General features: G+C 35.2%; 3 protein-coding genes across 4 annotated transcripts; 1 reads left to right on the top strand and 2 right to left on the bottom strand.

Annotated features, from left to right (window-relative positions):
* Nucleotides 1–3,100: 3,100 nt before the first annotated feature.
* Nucleotides 3,101–4,832, top strand: LOC112515159 (phosphoglycerate mutase-like protein AT74). The gene is made up of 2 exons (XM_025121835.1): nt 3,101–3,560; nt 4,036–4,832. The coding sequence occupies exons 1-2, from the start codon at nt 3,101–3,103 to the stop codon at nt 4,437–4,439; spliced, it is 864 nt and encodes a 287-aa protein (XP_024977603.1). The 3' UTR covers nt 4,440–4,832.
* A 198-nt stretch (nt 4,833–5,030) lies between these two features.
* On the bottom strand, nt 5,031–5,866 carry LOC112515828 (uncharacterized GPI-anchored protein At3g06035-like). The gene is made up of 2 exons (XM_025122766.1): nt 5,794–5,866; nt 5,031–5,652 (listed from the first exon to the last, which is right to left on the bottom strand). The coding sequence occupies exons 1-2, from the start codon at nt 5,861–5,863 to the stop codon at nt 5,147–5,149; spliced, it is 576 nt and encodes a 191-aa protein (XP_024978534.1). The 5' UTR covers nt 5,864–5,866; the 3' UTR covers nt 5,031–5,146.
* A 3,905-nt stretch (nt 5,867–9,771) lies between these two features.
* LOC112515322 (mevalonate kinase) lies at nt 9,772–17,794 on the bottom strand. Of its 2 annotated transcripts, XM_025122067.1 has the most exons (5): nt 17,489–17,793; nt 12,922–13,165; nt 12,588–12,841; nt 11,500–11,904; nt 9,772–10,104 (listed from the first exon to the last, which is right to left on the bottom strand). In XM_025122067.1, the coding sequence occupies exons 1-5, from the start codon at nt 17,619–17,621 to the stop codon at nt 9,986–9,988; spliced, it is 1,155 nt and encodes a 384-aa protein (XP_024977835.1). In that variant the 5' UTR covers nt 17,622–17,793; the 3' UTR covers nt 9,772–9,985. The 2 variants fall into 2 exon arrangements, with proteins under 2 accessions (XP_024977835.1, XP_024977836.1); XM_025122068.1 differs by lacking the exon at nt 12,922–13,165 and having other exon boundaries at nt 9,775–10,104; nt 12,588–12,791; nt 17,489–17,794.
* Nucleotides 17,795–18,562: the final 768 nt, after the last annotated feature.

Raw genomic sequence — 18,562 nt, 5'->3', positions numbered from 1 at the left:
GGTTGCTGAGAAGGAGGAGCTTCTCAGCTGTTTATACACATTGCGTTAAATGCAAGTCAGACAATACAAGGCACGTAGCAAGCTTCTAGAGGTGAGTTTGTTCTTTGTCTTCAGATATACAGACTTTTGCCGTATATGAACAGAAGTCTTTCACAAATTAGGTAAACAAGTTTGGAGACAATAGAGTGACTATGTACAAATGCTTTACTTTGAGATGTATGAGTTTATCCTTTATGTGTAAGAGGATAAGACAAAAAACTAATTTTGGTCAACAATATTAATTTGATCGCTGACACTGGAATAACACTAGGGTTTCTTCAGTGTATGTTGTATCTTGAGTAGATTTCACACATGTGTAGACGGACTTGTTATCATTGACACCGCATCAGATCACGAACTTCAGCTTTATCTTCGATATCACCGAAGGCTCTTGAGGTATGAGTTTTGTCTTCTTGAAGAATATTGTCTTTGAAAAAGACAATATTTATTCAGTGATCACTAAACAGACTCAGTGATGATTGTTGAAACTGAATAAAGAGAGTACTTTTCATAAGATAAAAAGGTTTATCATCAAATCACTAAGAGAGAGGATCAACAAAGATAAATGTTTTGTATCAACGTGGAGTGTTGAAAATTGTGATACAAAACAAAGGAATGCAAAAGAGAAAGTTCTAGAGTTTCTTGCACTACCGAACCTTATATTCACGCACGGGCATGTGTAATATAACCTTGCAAAACAGAAAGGTTTGGTGGTTCTAACATGACCATACCTTATGTTCAAGGACGGATGTGCATGATTTTACTTTGCAAAACATATTTTTTTTGGTGCTCTGACATAGGTGCACCTTCCATCAGGTAGAGAACGAAATTGAGAGCTTAGAAGCCCTATATCTAGTTGAGAAGATATTGAGAGAGATTATACAGAATTTAGTGTGTCAGTTTGTAATTTATCTTTGGTGTTTGGGTACTCTTCATCAATTAAAGTTCGTCCTCCTCCCTGTGGACGTACATCACCATACCGGTGGTGGAACCACGTAAATCTTCTCTGTGTTTTGTGTGTGATCGAAATTCTTTGGTTGATTGTTCGTTGTGCTTGCGATCATATTCCGTTTTCCGCATTAGTTGCTAGTTGAAATCACATACTTGATTATCGTTGAATAAAGTTCATTACTTTATTTTGTTTTTGAGACCATCGTGGTATTAGAATCTCAATAGTATCTATATGAGTATCAAATTAAAAAGTCAAAATATTTGTTTTATAGAACTAGAAGAGTACTTGCGTAATGCAGCGAGACACATCTTGATTTTAATGTTTTTATTTTATTATTTGTCTCTGGTGATGTTATAATACGATTTTATGTGTTTTTAAGAATTCAATAATGATTTTATTTTGAACAAAATATAAATGTGAATATATCATAAAATTTTGAAAAAATATATATATCAATGTTAACATCAAATCAATTATTTAAAAGTTTTCATTTTTTATTTAATTTATTTTTTTTATTATAATTTAATTTAAGTTTAATAATGAAATAATTTATTTCTGGTTTAATATTATAAATTTTATAAAGATAATAATTAAGTATTCTGTTATAACTCAATGATTATCTTAATTATATTTTAGATTTTTTATATTTAAAATGAGATGTTTATCCTGTATTTGATTATGTTTATCTGCAGTTAGTTACACGAATTCAGATATGGAGCTTTAATAAGTTGTACTTACGCACAATCTACTTGCAATCTTAAGTTTTAAGTAATATGCATTAATAAACAGTACTTTACACATAAAAAATGGTTTTTAAGAGTTTTTGTCAAATGCTTTATAATATAGTATATATAATTTGTAATTTAAACTAGAAAATCCAACCATGAAATGTAATCACTTGTTCTAATCTCAAATTTATCCCCGATTTTAATAAATCCATATCTTCCGCATTCCATTTCATTATATTCAATCTTCATTTCGATTATAAAAATACCATTAAAATAGTAGTCTTTGATATGCGTACGGGTTGGGAAGGTTTCATCATTCAAACAGCCCAACCCGATTATATTTGTTGAGAAAAATCTCAACACAACGTGTCAAGAAATCCAACCGAGTTGAACCTTTGCACGTTGGTTTGTATTGACGAGTTAATACTTGAAGGTTGATATATAAATGATAAACTAGTTTACTAGTGAAAACTCTTACAAAAAACTAAAGAACTAAGGGGTCGTTTACCAAACGCTTACTCGGGTAAGTGAACATCAAGTCATATTACCTTACCGGATGAATATGGTAAGGATCAAGAATTTTACCCGGTAAGAGCGAGACAAGGAACAAGAGTTCTCACCCGGTAAATGAGGGCGATGACTCTTACCAAGGTAAGTGCTTACCGAGTAAATTGTTGCATACGATACCGTTTTGGTGGATTAAAATCTTATCCGATAAGTAAATGATAGTGTTAAGTTTACCGATAAACGCTTACCGGGTAAGTATTTGGTAAACGGCCCCTAAGTCACTAACGTGAGTGAAATAGAGTAGTTTCTTTTGATTTGGTTTTGCGAGTTTAGGTTTACGTGGGAACTATAAGTTTTTTAAGAAAACGCAAGATTTTACACATTTATGAATACAGGGTTGGGTTCCGGTGAGAAGCGTAAGAAAGAATCTCCAACCTTTGATGCATATTAGGATCATCTCAATGCACATCATCCCCGTACCAAGAGTAATTCATGGATGAGTTTGAGATTAAAGGAGTGTTTGATATTGTTTATAAAAACAAATTATTGACTTATTTCGGTGTGACATCAGTAATAAACACTTTTGAGTGTTTGGATAAATATCTTATACTGGTGTCAAATCAGTAATAAGGAGCTTTTGAATAAGTTAAACAATTCTAACTTATAATAAGTTGATAAATACTTCTATAAAATAAGAATAAGTTGTTTAAGATATAGCAATCCCAAACACCTCTTAAAAATGGTCCAGAACATTTCTTACGCTTCTCGTCTTAATTCTCATGCACTTGATACAAACGAATGATATCATTCTTTTGCAACGTTGATTCCTTCATTTCCATTTCCAATTTGATTTTTTTATATTCAAAAACGTAGGATGAAGCAGGGAGCAACAGACCAAATCATGTTTCTTCCAAAGAGAATAATTTTGGTCCGCCATGGCCAGAGTGAAGGAAACATCGACGGTTCCGCCTACACCACCACCCCTGATTACAAGATCCCACTCACCCAACAAGGAATTTCACAGGCAAAGCACGCCGGAACTCGGATCCGTCATATAATCTCCGACTCAGGTACCAACAATAATTGGAAGGTTTACTTTTACGTATCACCTTACGAACGATCGCGATCCAGTCTGCGTGAGATCGGAAGATCGTTTCCCAAGACCACTGTGATCGGAATTAGAGAAGAATGTAGAATCAGAGAGCAGGATTTTGGGAATTTTCAGATCACCGAGAGGATGAAGGTTATTAAGGAGACTAGAGACAGATTCGGTAGATTCTTCTATCGATTTCCTGAGGGTGAATCCGCTGCTGACGTCTATGATCGTGTTTCGAGTAAGCAATCTGAAAACCTATTTGATCAGTGTTCTTCCAAACACAAGTCAGACCATCTAATTTTTGAATTTGGGATCAACATCCTTGTAGTTTACCATTTTAGCCTCGAATCATGTCTTTGACCTAATTCATCGTAACAGATTGCTAAAATCATCGTGTTTGATCCACCATTTTTGCAAATCTCCATTGATTTCATGCATATTTTATAGGTGTATCGTATCATGTTCTTGCCCTAACACGTTGTAACATATTACTGAAATGATCATGTTTAATTCACCATTTTTGCACCCTCCATTGATTTCATTTAGGTGTATCGAATCATACTCTTGCGTTGTAACAAATTACTGAAATGATCATGTTTAATCTTACCATTTTTGCAATCTCCATTGATTTCATGTGCAGTATATATATAAGTGTATAGATTTTCTGTAAGATCAATGGCTTCTGGATTCTTAACATTCATCAAAATCTGCAGGTTTTCTGGAATCTTTATGGCGTGATATAGACATGAACCGGCTTAACCACGAACCCTCCAATGAACTAAATCTTATAATCGTTTCGCATGGATTAGCTTCGCGTGTGTTCCTAATGAAGTGGTTCAAATGGACAGTCGAGCAGTTTGAGCACTTGAACAATTTAAACAACTGCGAGTTTCGCGTAATGCAATTAGGGGTCGGTGGTGAATACAGTCTTGCGGTTTACCATTCCGACAAAGAGATGGAAGGATGGGGGCTATTGCCCGAAATGATCGCCGACCAAAAATGGCGAGCCCATGCAATGAGGGGGGATTGGAACGAGAAATGCCCATGGTATCTCGATGTGTTTTTCGACGATCTAGGCAACGATTCCGACGATGATGACAAAGACAAAACCGTCTGATTCATGATTTTCAGGTATTCTACTTGCAAAAAATGATCCATTTTGAGGTCTTCTTCGAGCTTTGACATATATGCATGCAAATGCTTGTTTTCAAAAAGGGGGAAAATATAACATAACAGTAAGAGATTTAGTGGTACCAGTTGGATCAAAGACTACGGCCTAATTTGAATAAAATGATCAAAGACTACGGCCTAATTTGAATAAAATCTAAATGATTTATGAACACATAAACATGTTTCGCTTGAATAACTGTATATATGATCGAATGTCTCAACTACAGGAACGAACCCAAGAATTTTTGGATACGGTGACACCATATAAAACGGTTGCACCTTCTAGAATAAAACGGTTGCATCTTTCACGAACCTAATTTTTTTTATGTTACCACGGTGGAACAATACGGTGGCACGTGCCACCTAACCACCCCTCTAGATCCGTCTATGCTCAACTAGAATCCAGAATTTTACTCGAGCTTTTTGAAAGAGCCAAGTTGTGAAAAGGTGTTATAAGCTCGACACATTAAGTTATACACGAGTTCTATTTTGTATTTGAGATCGACTCTGTGTATTGGTTTAAATTTTACTTATCGATTAGAAGCCAAAGTACTAAAACACATGTTCCTCCACATATATTCTTCAAGTTTAAGTTAAAGTCTAAGCACACACAAACCTCTTTAATTACACCCAGATCTAGCTACAACCCATCACTTACCAAGTTCCAAACCAAACCGCCATCAAAACCGCTACACCCTGGCTCACATGAACCACCGAACCACGCCTTGGTGCTGCCACGTTCGAAAAGGTTCCGCTAGGAGCGTCGGTTGTTAGCACCACCACAACCCAATCATGTTCCTTACCAATCCCAACTCCAGTATACCTGGAATTATTGAGATAAGTAGCATACGACGATTGAGTATAGTTTGTAAGCACAAGGGTTGGGACCCGCTTAGGCACACAAACTGGCAAAATGACACCATCGGCGGTGGTGTTGATATCGATGTTGCATTTGTTGAGGACATCGGCATAGTTTGCGTAGCGGGGTTGGGTGGCGCTTGTGGTGGTGCTGGGACCTGCCATGGTGGTGCAAGCTTTGTCTTCCAATGCTTCGGCAATTTCGTCCGCCATACATTCCGCATTGTCGTTCTTGGACAATGCTATCAAGTTTCGAGATTGCCGGAAACTGTTGATTCCTTGAAGAAGATTGTCTTCTTCATCTGCAAATAAAATTACGTACCACACGTAAATGCATCTTCTATAACCTTTTATTTTTTAAGAGAATCTTTTGAATACTAGTATAAAAGTAATTATAATTAATAATATATATATATATATAGAGAGAGAGAGAGAGAGATTACCGGCGGCGGCCATGATGAGGAAGAGGAAGGCATGTAGAAGCAGGGAGACGCATATTCTTGGGGACACCATTTCTGCAATGCAGTGTCTTTGGAGTTTTTTAGAATTAATGCTGTTTCAAATGAGTTGGAAGTTGACACGTTTTGGATGTTGTTGGACACGTGGCTAGCATGCATGCATGGCTTTCATTTGTCTTCTTATCCAACCTAATCACCGACAGCTCAAATAAGTTGAAATATAAGTCTAAATACTTGGATATAACTTGGTATATAAAAAATATGTTTTTATTTTAATGATTGTAAGCGGGACGGTTTTTAGGTGTAGTTTACCAAACGCTTACCTAAGTAAGCGTTTATTAAGTCAATTTATTTTACTGAATGAATATGGCAACGGCTAAAAATTTTACTCGGTAAGAACGAAAGCAAGAATCGAGAGTTTTACCCGGTAAGTGAGGATGATGACTCTTATCATGGTTAGCGCTTACCGGGAGAAATTGTTGCATAAGATGCGTTTTAGTGAATTAAATCTTATCTGGTAAGTAAACGATAGTGTTAAATTTTACTGGTAAGTGCTTACTAGATAAGTGCTTAGGTAAACGACGTTTTAGTTCTTTTTCAAGCGATGATATTATTTAATTATAAAAAATAAATATAGAGATATATTTTATAAAATTATCATTGTTTTTTTATATAAAAATTATTATTTATTTGTTTAATTAGTTCATTGTCTTTCATAGTGTTAGGTCATGTATTTAAGTTTTTTATTACAATTTTTTTTTCATAAATATAATAAACCTAAAATTAAAAGTTAAAATCTAAAAAAATGATAGTAAGAGAATTCAAAATTGGGTCTAAGATGGAAGAAAATCCCTTACAAACCAATTCCACTAAGGGAAACTTACGTTCTTATTATAGTTTTCAAAATATATACAGTGACACACAACAAATTAATATAGTGACATTTTTCACGATCCTATAATTTAATTTTTATACCATGACGGAGGAACGAAACGATGATACGCGCCACCATAAAAACAACAGAAACTAGATATAAACTATTTTTACGAAGACGTAAAGATGGTTTGGTTTTTAATGTTACACTGATTCATTTTCTTGATTTCTTTTTTTATATTGTGATTTAGAATTTAATTAAAAGATTTAGTTGAAGTTTTTGTAATTTTCTTTTTGGTAGTATAATCATACATTTGTATTTTCCTTTCACAAATATCTCATCCATCAATTTCAATTACCGTGACATTACCGCTTAAGGTCACACAACATATATTATGGTAGGGTTAAATGCATGAAATAGCAATCTACTTTTACAAAATTTCTTATCATAGCATTTTACTTTTGTTTTTCTTTATTACAGCAATGTACTTTCAAATTATTTTTTATTAAGGCATTGTACTTTAAAAAATTTACCCATAATAGCAATGGGTAACCTGTTACCTTTTAAACCGGTTAACGCTTTGATTTTTTTGCTTGTATGGCATTAATGAGGTGATGTGGATGACACATCATTTTGATGACTTAACTAAAATTAAAATAAAAACATATTTCAAATTATTATTAGTGATTTTCATTTTTCATTGCTATTATCTAAAAAAACATTTATTTTTTTTTACTTTTTTTTTATTAAGTTGCATTTAAATTAAATATTTTTAGAGTAAAATATTTATTAAATAAATATGCAACATTATTTTCGAGATATATTTTATTTGTAAAAAAGACAACTTTTCCTATTTTATGTTGTTCAAATAAATACATATCTTTTAAAGTTCTCTTTAAAATATTAACGAAATAAATTGTTATCTACAATTTTTTAATATTGTTATATTAATAAATACTTCAAAAAAATCTAATTAATTTAATATATTTATACGTCAAATAAAAAGTTTTTAAACAAATATAATATATTCGTCAAGTAAAGATAATATTTTTTGGTAAAAAAGAACAATTCTTATTTTCCTTTTTTCAAAAAACACATATTTTTAAAAAAATATTAGCGAGATAAGTTGTGTTCAACTAGTTTTATTGATATTGGTATATTAATCAATAATTTATTTAATTCATTTAATACATTTATTAAAAAAAACATGTAAAATATCTAAATATTAAAATTAAAAATACAGTGTTTAATAAGAACTAGTAGATGCTATAATAAAATAATTTTGAAAGTACAATGATGTAGTAAGAAAGTCACATCACTATTAGTACATGTGGACAGCCTATGTGGACAATGAGGTGGCATGGAAACCTAGTATAATGGGTAAATTTAAATCAAAAGGTTACCCAATGCTATAATGGGTAAAATTTTCAAAGTACAATGTCCTAATAAAAAATAATTTGAAAGTACATTGCTGTAATAAGAAAAACTAAAAGTACAATGCTATAATAAAGAAATTTATGAAAGTAGATTGTTATTTTATGCATTTTGCCCTATTATGGCAGTAACACTGCAACGTTACAACCATGGGCAATTTTATACATTTAAAAAAAGATGCCAAGTGGGTCTCATACACCTACTCAACTTATTTTCGTAAATAGACTTTTTATGGTGTAGGAAAGATGCACCCCTTAAACTTTAAGGGGTGCGCTGTATATTAAAAAAATACAAGAAACATAATCAAAAGACCAGAAAAAGTCCCTAAAAGTCAACCAAAAACTTAGAACGTCCTTCAAAAAACAGTGAATACGGATGATTTTGCAGCACTTGATCCACCAAGTGCACTCGCTCGACAAAATTCTAGGTTCCACCATTGGATGTCGTGTCATGTCTTCAACGGTACCTCATAAATTTTCATTTCTGTTTTGTCTTTTACATCCATTTAGGATAATGTCTACAAGGTACATATATAGATACAAAGGCACGATTCGTCCATCTAACCAACCCCTTTTTTATACATGCCAAAAACCAACAAATGCAGTTTCTTATTCAATATCTGCTCTGTATACGTTCATTTTATATCCCTATCTTTTGGCTAAAAGTAGAAACATAAAGATTAATGAGCATTTACGTCATTTTTTGGCTAATGGTAGAAGCATAACAATATTTCCTCTGGATGTTCTCAGTTTACACCCTACGTTGTCTATGTATGTGATTCGACTCATAGGAGTTCATATCCCGTTGCTATGTTCGATCAATGAATTATAAAAAATACGTCAATCGGTCATACGTTTTTATTTTCAGACTGCTTGATTTTTTTTAAATAAGAGTTGAAAAGCTCTTATAGTTCTCTTGAATTTTTAAGTGGTAGTCTAAACTCATAATGGGCTCTTATTCGCGGACGAGGACACCATATCGCTCTCTCGCTTGATCTTCAGCTACCAAATCATACGATCTGGACACCATATCGATCTCTCACTCGGTCCTAAGCTACCAATCTATCCAAATCAATCTTTGCAAAACGATCTCTACAAATCAATTTCTCCTATATATGAGTTATTTTTCTGAGTATGATCAAACCAACGAGCAAGGGGATGATGACGACACAATTAATGCAAAATGAATATTGGTTCTATTCGTTATGAGACTTTGTTCGTGTTTATATTGATTCAGATTTCAGACTTCAGACATAAAAACAAACAGTTTGACTGATTCAGATTTTAGACTTCAGCATCACCTCTTATAAATCATCAGACTTCAACACCTCTTAAAAAACAAACGTCACCATAGTTTTCTTGGCGTTTCATACAAATGGAAGCAAGACAGATAAATCCATATCATACTTTTTCCGGTTACATACTTGAAAAACTGTCTGACTTTGATTAAATCATTCGACGTAAATCATCAATAACAATTCCGGTTTATCTACTTCTATTCATGTGGAGTGGAAAGGAAAGTTTCATGGTAAAGTCTCATTACCAATAACCCCCAGAACATCAATCCTCTTGTCCAGGATTAATCATTTATGTTGGTTAATTTGATCAATAATTTGGTAAAAACTGTTTTTCAGTTTGTACCAGTAGATCAACTGTGCTGAATCAAGGGCTTTTTCACTATAGATGGATGGCAGAATAGCATTTGTACATATATTATTTCAAACAACATGAAAGCTAAATCATCATCAGCAGCAGCAGCAGTAGCTAGCTAGCTAGTGTTTACAACAACTAGAATGAAAACTGTTCCAACAGTTAAGAATCACCATCTCTGCATTATTTGTTACAGGTAAGATGGTTATAAATGGAAGAATCATGACTGACCATCGAAGCAGATCTCGAGCCCGTTCCCACCGATTTCGGCAATGAAACATTGGAATCCACATTGCTCTAGCTCCTCGATCACTTTGCCGATAACTGTTGCAGACAATACTGTTGCCGACTGTTAAGGCGAAATCACAATCAAAAAGGAGTTTAACAAACGATTCAGTCCCACATTGGCTACTATTCTCTTTAATATACTCCCTCCATTCCAAACCAAGTGTCCACATTTCTATTTTACCTTGTCCGAAAAAAACTGTCTACTTTCTAATTCTATCCTTAATTATGAGACGGAGGAATTCATTACTACCTTTATTATTAAGGGTAAAATTGTCATTTCTCGTTAATAAAAAAGGTATACTTGCACATTCTAATCTTATGTGTCATTTGCATCGTGGACATTTATTTTGGGAGGAAGAAGTATGTTGGAATCGCCCTTCTCTTCTTGAGGGCTCGTAATCTAATGGGGTTCCACAGTTTTCAAAACATAAAAAACCAAAAGTAAGAGAAGGAGTTCAGATACAAGAAGCATAGAGGTTGGAAAACCATTATAGCTTCAGATAAAGAAATGCAAGTCTACTTGGACAAACTACTACTACTTCATCCAGTCGTATAAAGCAAGCAGCCTTTGACAAATACTTCACACAGTCCTATATATACTTTTTTTCTATTAACCTGGATGTCCAACCCGCTATGCAAGCCGACTAATCCCAGAGCGACCACCTGCTTTGCAGATAGCCCGGAGTCACCGCATTTGAACCTCCGTGGCCACAAGGGGATTTTTATTCCTCATTGGATTTGAACCTGTGACCTCCTGGTACTTTTGACTTTTGGAGCCAAGCTCAAACCAATCAAGCATCACCCTTGTGGTTAAGTCCTATATATACTTATATATAATGTCCCAGTTTTTCATGAGAAAAAGGGAGAAGATCAGTATGTGCAAGTATACCACTCCCAAACCAACTGTGCTACATCATGGCGGCTAATTGTTACCAACAGAAAAAGTCATAAAAATGGGGATGGCAAAATCAGCATTTCATTACCATCAAAGGTTTTCATACCATCATTTCAAACTCTTCCCTCACCATCTAGCAACTCTTGTTCTAATATCATCACCAGGCTATGAACAGGTTGATGGTAGTGGGGAGACAAGGGTCAACAACTCCAGATCAGGAATTTTTTAAATTCTTCCTCTATTTTTATTGGTCAGGCTTCCCTAACAATGTATCCTTATGGGTTAAAGATGGCATGCATATACAACAAAATGATCAGATACCAAAAATATCCCCCTTAATATTAACACAGGATTTAGAAAAATGTGGACCATGATCAATTTCATCAATATCTTGTGAAGAATGCTAATGGGCAAAGAGATAAATCTGAAAATAAATCTTTCCCGAAAAGAAAAAAGTTGCATTTCTTTTTGGGACAGATGGAGTATGCTGCAAAAAGAGGGAGAACTTAGCAGTAAGACAACAAATGGCAGTATAATGTATAAAAGGATACGTGCTGGTAACAGAGTTAGAACACATCCACCTCCACCAGCTCCTGTCAATTTGGAAGTTAGTTTATACTTCAATGTTGTCCGCAGCACCATTTCAATAGAAGCATGGCTGACCCCCATGCATTGGAGCAAACCTTGATTCATTTCCATCAACTCTTCTACTCTCTGTTCCTTGTCAAGATCATTATTGGAAGATGATTGGATTATTGAAGCCAGTTCATTACTGATAGAATCAACGGCGGTAAATACAGACGTCATAGCATCAGGATGCCTGTTCTTGCGTTCTGAAACCCCTGCAACTAGTGCTTTTGTGTTTCTCCCAACTTTTGTGTTAGTAATTAGCATCTTAAGTGTCATATTTGATTTCATGCATGTCAAGGCACCTGACTTGAACTTTATCAAATTTCCTGTCACGAATTAAGATATGCAAATTCAGTAACACGAAAAAGAAGTCAAAGATGCCACAAAGTTCCTACAAATATGGTATATAGATACAAAAACAAACATACGTACATATATAGATAGATAGATACTACTGTAAAAAAGGCATATGATGATTTTACAGCAAAATCTGCACAAATAACTATCCCCTCCGACCCAGGATAAATGTCTTTAATAAAAAAGCACACAATTTTAGAGATGTAAAATTATTAAACTTTTAATCAACTGAACGACAATTTTTACTTTTAATGACAGAGGCAAACATTATCTCCCTCTCTCTCTCTCTCTCTCTATATATATATATATATATATATATATATCATCAACTCTTAAAATATACTCTTACGTGATAATTAAGGGTATAATTGGAATTTTAGTAAATCGTAATTATCTATTTCTGAAAGTGGACACTAATTTTGGGAAAAACTGAAATTGAAATGTGGACATGTATTTTGGCACGGATGGAGTATATTACTGATCAGAATGCTGCATGGTATCGTATATCAGTGCATATACAGATATCTTAGTCTCAGCACTAGTTCCAGAAGGAATTGGTTCTGGAGAAAGTGTACCCCTTATAACTAAACAGGGGTATTAAGCATAAAAAATCTCATATTTCGGCCAACAGTTGATATAAAAGATGGCATACCAAATGTGCTGACTGTGTTGTCTAACCCAGAAGGCTTCCCATGAATAATCTTTTCACCTTCAAAAGCCCATTTGTTTGCTAATTGCTGCTCTTTTTCTCCAAATACAATCCATCCCTCTTGGCTAGAGTCAACTTTTGCAGAATCTGATAAAGCAAGCAAGGCGCCAGAGAGTGAGACACAGAATGCTGCAGATGACCCCAATCCTGCACCCAAAGGAAGCTTAGAAGAAACAGTTACCGTTGCTGGTTTATTCCTGAAGCAGAAAAATTAGGTTAGCAGGCTTAAAAGGTTAAAAGAAACGCCCGTCACTAGAAATTATGACAGAAAGTATACCCTTGGATAGAGGTGTATAACCATAGAAAAGCAATAACGCCAGAAGCAATTCCAGTTTTTGCCTCTGGAATTTTATGTTCTTCCACTAGAGTTGCAATGTGTTTAACGGTCTCCGGAGAACAGGTCGTGGGTGAGGATACAATACTGTTGACTGAACCAGGTAATACCTCTTTGATTCTTCCAACTGGCCATGAAAAGTCTAGGCCCACATCCGTGAGATGGAGTGTGAGGGTATCATCATTATCTATTGGGAAAAAAATGAAGTATGTATCAAGCTTCACAGCAGTCGGATGATGCAATTATATCTTATCATTGAAAGATGCTACTATCATCAATACATTATTCCTATGCTATTTATAGTCTTTTCTAGCAATTACCATAACAAATAGAAATGAAACGGAACCACAAGGGTGGTGCCTAATTGGTTTGAGCTTGGCTCCAAAGGTCAAAAGTACCTGGAGGTCCCAGGTTCAAATCCAAGGAGAAATAAAAATCCCCTTGTGGCCACGGAGGTTCAAATGCGGTGACTCTGGGCTATTTGCAAAGCAGGTGGTCGCCCTGGGATTAGTCAGCTCGCATAGCGGGTTGGATGTCCAGGTTAATCAAAAAAATAAATAAAATAGAAATGAAACGCCTATGCACCACAGAAAGATGTTCAGAATTTAATTTAAACTCAATTGACGAGTTTCCAAATAAACTGTCAAGCAAATAGGGATGAATATTTGGTTAATGCATATGCAATATGGAAACTATCATGATCTGATTTAGCCAATTGATTTCCTTTGTTTACTAATATTCTTTTTAGTATTTCCGTATCAAAATTTGAGCAATACCCTTGTGTCTATGAATAAGGGGAAACTTTGCTTTCTGGTTGGCTGGGTGGGGTACATATCTTCTAAAATGAATTTATGAGGTAATTATTTTAGGAAAAGCATGTCAACTTTCTTTGCATCCAGTCCTTGTAACAAAATAACACCTCAAAAATGAAATTGCTTGTGCGCCTTTGTCGGAGTATTGTTTCACTGACAATCAATAAGCCATTTCAGATTGCTTTAAACTGTGCCCCAGTCATTTTGATTAAAAAAATAGTGATTGGTGATAACTGATTTGAAATCACAACATAGAAAAAAGGGTAAAGATAACTTCAATGAGCTTGAACCAATACTCCTATTTCAATTTAAAAAAGTATTTCTGCCAGTGTCTTTTAGCATGTTAAAGGTGTTAGAAAATTTATCCGAAAAATATGATTGCAACATAGTGGATGCAAAAGAACAAATCAGTTATCACCACTGATCTGCAGATTGATATGGTTGACGCTAGTTGAATCTATTCCATTAAGCTAGTGAGGATGAACATATTTTAAATGAATAATAGACACTAGTACACTTCTAATGCTGAACCTTGTCCTATTTCATTACCATATAGTACAGCAATGATACAATTTTAGATTGATATGTGTATTTGTTTCTATTAACTTTGATGGGATTAGAACACTAGTGGCATACATACATATGTACAATTTTAAATGGAATACAAACTCTCATAACAACTGGTATAGTTTTGGGATATGATGCCTCACATCGTGAAATGGAAGAGGTTTGCTCAAAGGCTGACGTAGATGAGAAAGAGTTTCAGCATTCAAATGAGCTCATCCTATTCCACAAAATTTGTTTATTGGATAATAACTGCATCAGTGTAGTTGACTTTATCTTTCTGGAAATTAAGATTGAGGAGACTGGTATTAAGGCAGTTCAACTGTATCAGAACAAATAAGATTCAAAGCTGTCACAAGTTGCACAGATCAAGAGGAGATTTATACTGGCAAGCAAAGAGCAGGCCAAACCAACAAACCGTGCTCGAACCCAAGAAGATGATGAAAATCCTGCAGCCTTCTCACACTAGGAATAGGTGGAAACAGAAGCACTCCAAACAACTGTTCTATCAGCATTACAGCATATACACACTTCCATCATCCCTTCTCTTATTACTCACACTACATCTCTATCAGCAGTTAGTTGGTCAACACAATTGCGCCAACATTATAATCAAATTTACCCCAAAAAGGCAATATGTACCTCAATTGCCCTTGGCCAACGAGTAGTACCCCGAATTTCTTTTTTCTAGACGGTATTCCTAGGAATTGGGCACGTGAATGCAAATAACACTTAGATTTCTGTCTCATGGAGGAGCCCCATGAAATAAATATCCATATACTTGATGGAAGTCTAGTTTAAGGTACCAAGCATTAGCTTAGTCCGTGGGCTAATACCATCAGATGATGGGACTTGGTGAATGATATAAGGTTTAAATTTGGGAAATGAAGATTTGAAGGATGCTATCACCAAAATCATACACATCTGAGTGTATAGAAGCATGAAGATCCATTTGAAAACTATGTCTGAGGCAGCTTAGAAGAATAAGGTCAGCAGGAGGTTTGATGCAGCCTTCCTTAGTGAGCTAATGAGAAATGTAAATGGAATGGGGCGCTCAACCCTGAACACTTAAGTCAGGTTATTTGCCTGGGGTCAACAAAAAGAGATATGAGAAACCTCAACGCAATTGGACTGATGGGAACAAAATTCTAGGGAAAATACAACTCTTATGCAATTGGACTGATTTAACTATTCTCTGTTATTAATACGGGTGACCTCAAGGAGTAGCCTTGGCAATCCTTATATCAACCAGTAATGTTACTCCTTTGTAATAGAAGGACAACGATTTGAATAAATGAATCAACATCAGAAAGAATATGATGATGTGATGCAATCGATCCTTGGTGAGACGCCTCAGGTTACCTTAGGTATGATGATCATATCCTACGTTTCTAGACGGAAACTTGGCACCCTTGGTTCTAATTCAGTATTTTTCCAAAATTTCTTCCTGTCTAAGATTAAATGTTATGATCTGACACCAAAATGATCATTGAAGCTGCAAACTTCCAATTTACTCTAAGCCAAGAAAGAGTTTTTTTTTAATAACCCATGCTACAATCAAAATGAAAACCAATACTTCCCTACCAACCGAGGATAGAACAAAGAAAGGTTCTGTTTTTACAGTAGTGATAAATTTACTCCTAGGTATGATGTAGGTGGCAAAATATCATGTTCTCTTTACTCCTAGTCTCCTAGATGAAGAGGAAGAATTTGAAGTTATGCAGAACGTATGGGTGATAGCAAAGCAGGCAAGGGAGGGGCAGAACAAAGTACTCTCAAACTCAAGAGAATTCCCCTACTTGTATTTATCTATTAACATCTGCTATGTACAATAGAACTTTAGGATGACATGAGTCAGATGTCCAAAACCAAGGTATTCCACATGCTTCTAACCAGCCACTGAGACGTCGACTATATGCTGATAAAAGGATCCAAATTTTACTTATTTATGTTTTTTTCTCCTCATCCCAGAACTACTGTGACATTTCAATGGTATGTGTGTGTATTATATATAATCAAAGTTAGAAGAGGCTTATGGACCAGTATGTAAAATTTTAAGGTGTAACTTGAGCAGAATATAAACCAAAAGAGGATTCTATTAGCTTATGGTTTTTGGAATTGATGGAATAAGTTTGATTAGAATATAATCTTACATGCATAATTTAGATATCTTGCTGGAGTTTCCAGTATCAGATTTTCAAATATATGAAGTTCCTTTTCCAAGATTGGATTGTTGCTATCTTCAAGGGAGTTTACAAGGCTGGTTTGTTAAATTTCAAGGTTGTTTGCCGGTATCTCCAATGAAGTCTTTCTTGTAAGCATGATATCTTTTTCATGGGGCCATCCCATGTTCTTATAACTCATATATATGAAGAAAAATTATGAGGAAAAGAACATAAAATATGAAGATCTTGATATGTAAATGAACGGTGTAATTATTATGTTGAATTTTTCTTGTAAGGGATATAAAATTATTTATAAATGTTTTGATAAGGTAAAGGCAAAATGTTAACTACTCTAAAGTTTGAGCTTATGCAAAGTATCAAAACAATTACCCATCTTCAAGAAGCACTTTTTTCATATTTAAGAGGGTTAGGAACCATATGAGAAATGGGTGACAGGAACGAGCTTAGCCAATTGATGTTTGGTCTTTCAGTTGCATCAAATCATTAAGTATTCTTTCAAGATTTCTCCAACAGTATTATAGATTTAATCCTTCCAACAAGCTTCTCTAAGGTGAATGATCATGAATGATGGTCTGTTGAAGCCAAACTAGACATGCTCAACTAATTGCAGCTTGCTTTATGATGAGTTGAAGGTGTTGGCGAACTAGAATCCCGCTCACAGGTTGTCTGGTAAAATACCATGGGTGCATCAATGGGCAATAAGCAAGTTTTTAGCCCCCTCAATTTACCTGGTGAGCTTTCCCAGGCTCATCAAATTAAAGACGATGACTTGTTCAATAAAGTACAGCAATGGCATGCTATGCAAAACAATGTTATCAAAAAGTGCATCACTGTAAGATTGAACAAATCATAAACTTCACCGTCGTTTCCAAATTGAAAATCAAATACTACATTACACAAAAATCAAAATCGCTATTCCTAAACAGAAATGAAAAAAGAGTAAATTACCAGAAGGTGAGGGAAAGCGAAGAGAGACAGATGTAAATAGGCCAATGGAGGAGGCGACGGCTGTAGATCCATGGACAACGGCATGTTCTCCGGCGAGTATGATCTTGCCAGGAGCTCTAGCTCTGACCTCCATGCTCTGGAATGAGAAGAATTGATGGTGTTCCACCCAGCAGTTGATTGAAGGCTGGAAGGTGAATGAGTGAGTACTTTATAGAGATGATCGAGGTCTTGGGTGGTATCGATGAATGGTAGTTTAAGGGAGGATCTGGATAGTAGTTGGTGCTGAAAATGGTGTTTTGAATTTATAGAGAAGAAAACGCAAAACTCATGGTCAGGTCAAATAAGGCCTTCTAAACGTGATCATATTCATGGACTGCTCTGCTCTGCTCGGCTGCTATTATTGTCTTTTCTTTTCTTTGTTTTTCTCCTTTTCTTTTTCTTTTATAACAAAATCTTACGTTTAATTTTAGGAAAAAGTTCAAAAAAACTCAATGGACTTTATTGTTTAGAATGATTAAGTTTTTAGACAATTTTTTAGATCAAATAAGTCATTAGACATTTTAAAACCTGTTAAATAAATTCTTAAACTTTTTAGAATTTGTTAAATAGATCCTTATTTATTTAGAACGTAACCTGTAGGTAAACTCAAATTAAAAAAAAAAACCTTAATATCCTAAAAATGATGACTCCCATCTCACTCATCGTCTCCCTCTCGTCTCCACACCACCGTCGCTGCTTAACGCCCCGATGCCACGTCTCCCTCTCACCGGTCCCTGATGCACCACCCTCGTCGTCGCGCATACCACCCCTGTAGTCGCCGCACCACCGCACCACTCCTGTTGCCGCTCGTCGCCACTGTACCCAGCCCTGTCTCTGCTCGTCGCCACCGCACCCAGCCCTGTCTCCGCTCGTCGCCATACACCACCATCCCATCGCCGGTCGTTGCAATTAAACCGTCTCTATTGCCGATCCCGCTGCAGTTTGATCTAATCAGGTTTGTTCTAACATTGTCGATTTCCTTGGATTTGCTGTATTAGTTTGAAAACTTGAAATTGGTTGGCATCAACTTTTTGG

This window comes from Cynara cardunculus, assembly GCF_001531365.2.
Source record: "Cynara cardunculus var. scolymus isolate 2C chromosome LG 7, CcrdV1, whole genome shotgun sequence".
In the NCBI taxonomy this organism is placed as follows: Eukaryota; Viridiplantae; Streptophyta; class Magnoliopsida; order Asterales; family Asteraceae; genus Cynara; species Cynara cardunculus.
This window is presented reverse-complemented; position numbering and strand designations above follow the sequence as displayed.

Coding starts and splice junctions, on each gene's coding strand:
- LOC112515159 (XM_025121835.1), top strand. CDS start 3,101: ATGAAGCAGGGAGCAACAGACCAAATCATGTTTCTTCCAAAGAGAATA. Junction 3,561..4,035: donor CGTCTATGATCGTGTTTCGA/GTAAGCAATCTG, acceptor CAAAATCTGCAG/GTTTTCTGGAATCTTTATGG.
- LOC112515828 (XM_025122766.1), bottom strand. CDS start 5,863: ATGGTGTCCCCAAGAATATGCGTCTCCCTGCTTCTACATGCCTTCCTC. Junction 5,653..5,793: donor CCTCATCATGGCCGCCGCCG/GTAATCTCTCTC, acceptor TTTTATTTGCAG/ATGAAGAAGACAATCTTCTT.
- LOC112515322 (XM_025122067.1), bottom strand. CDS start 17,621: ATGGAGGTCAGAGCTAGAGCTCCTGGCAAGATCATACTCGCCGGAGAA. Junction 13,166..17,488: donor TCGCTTTCCCTCACCTTCTG/GTAATTTACTCT, acceptor TTTTCCCAATAG/ATAATGATGATACCCTCACA. Junction 11,905..12,587: donor CAACACAGTCAGCACATTTG/GTATGCCATCTT, acceptor AATTCGTGACAG/GAAATTTGATAAAGTTCAAG.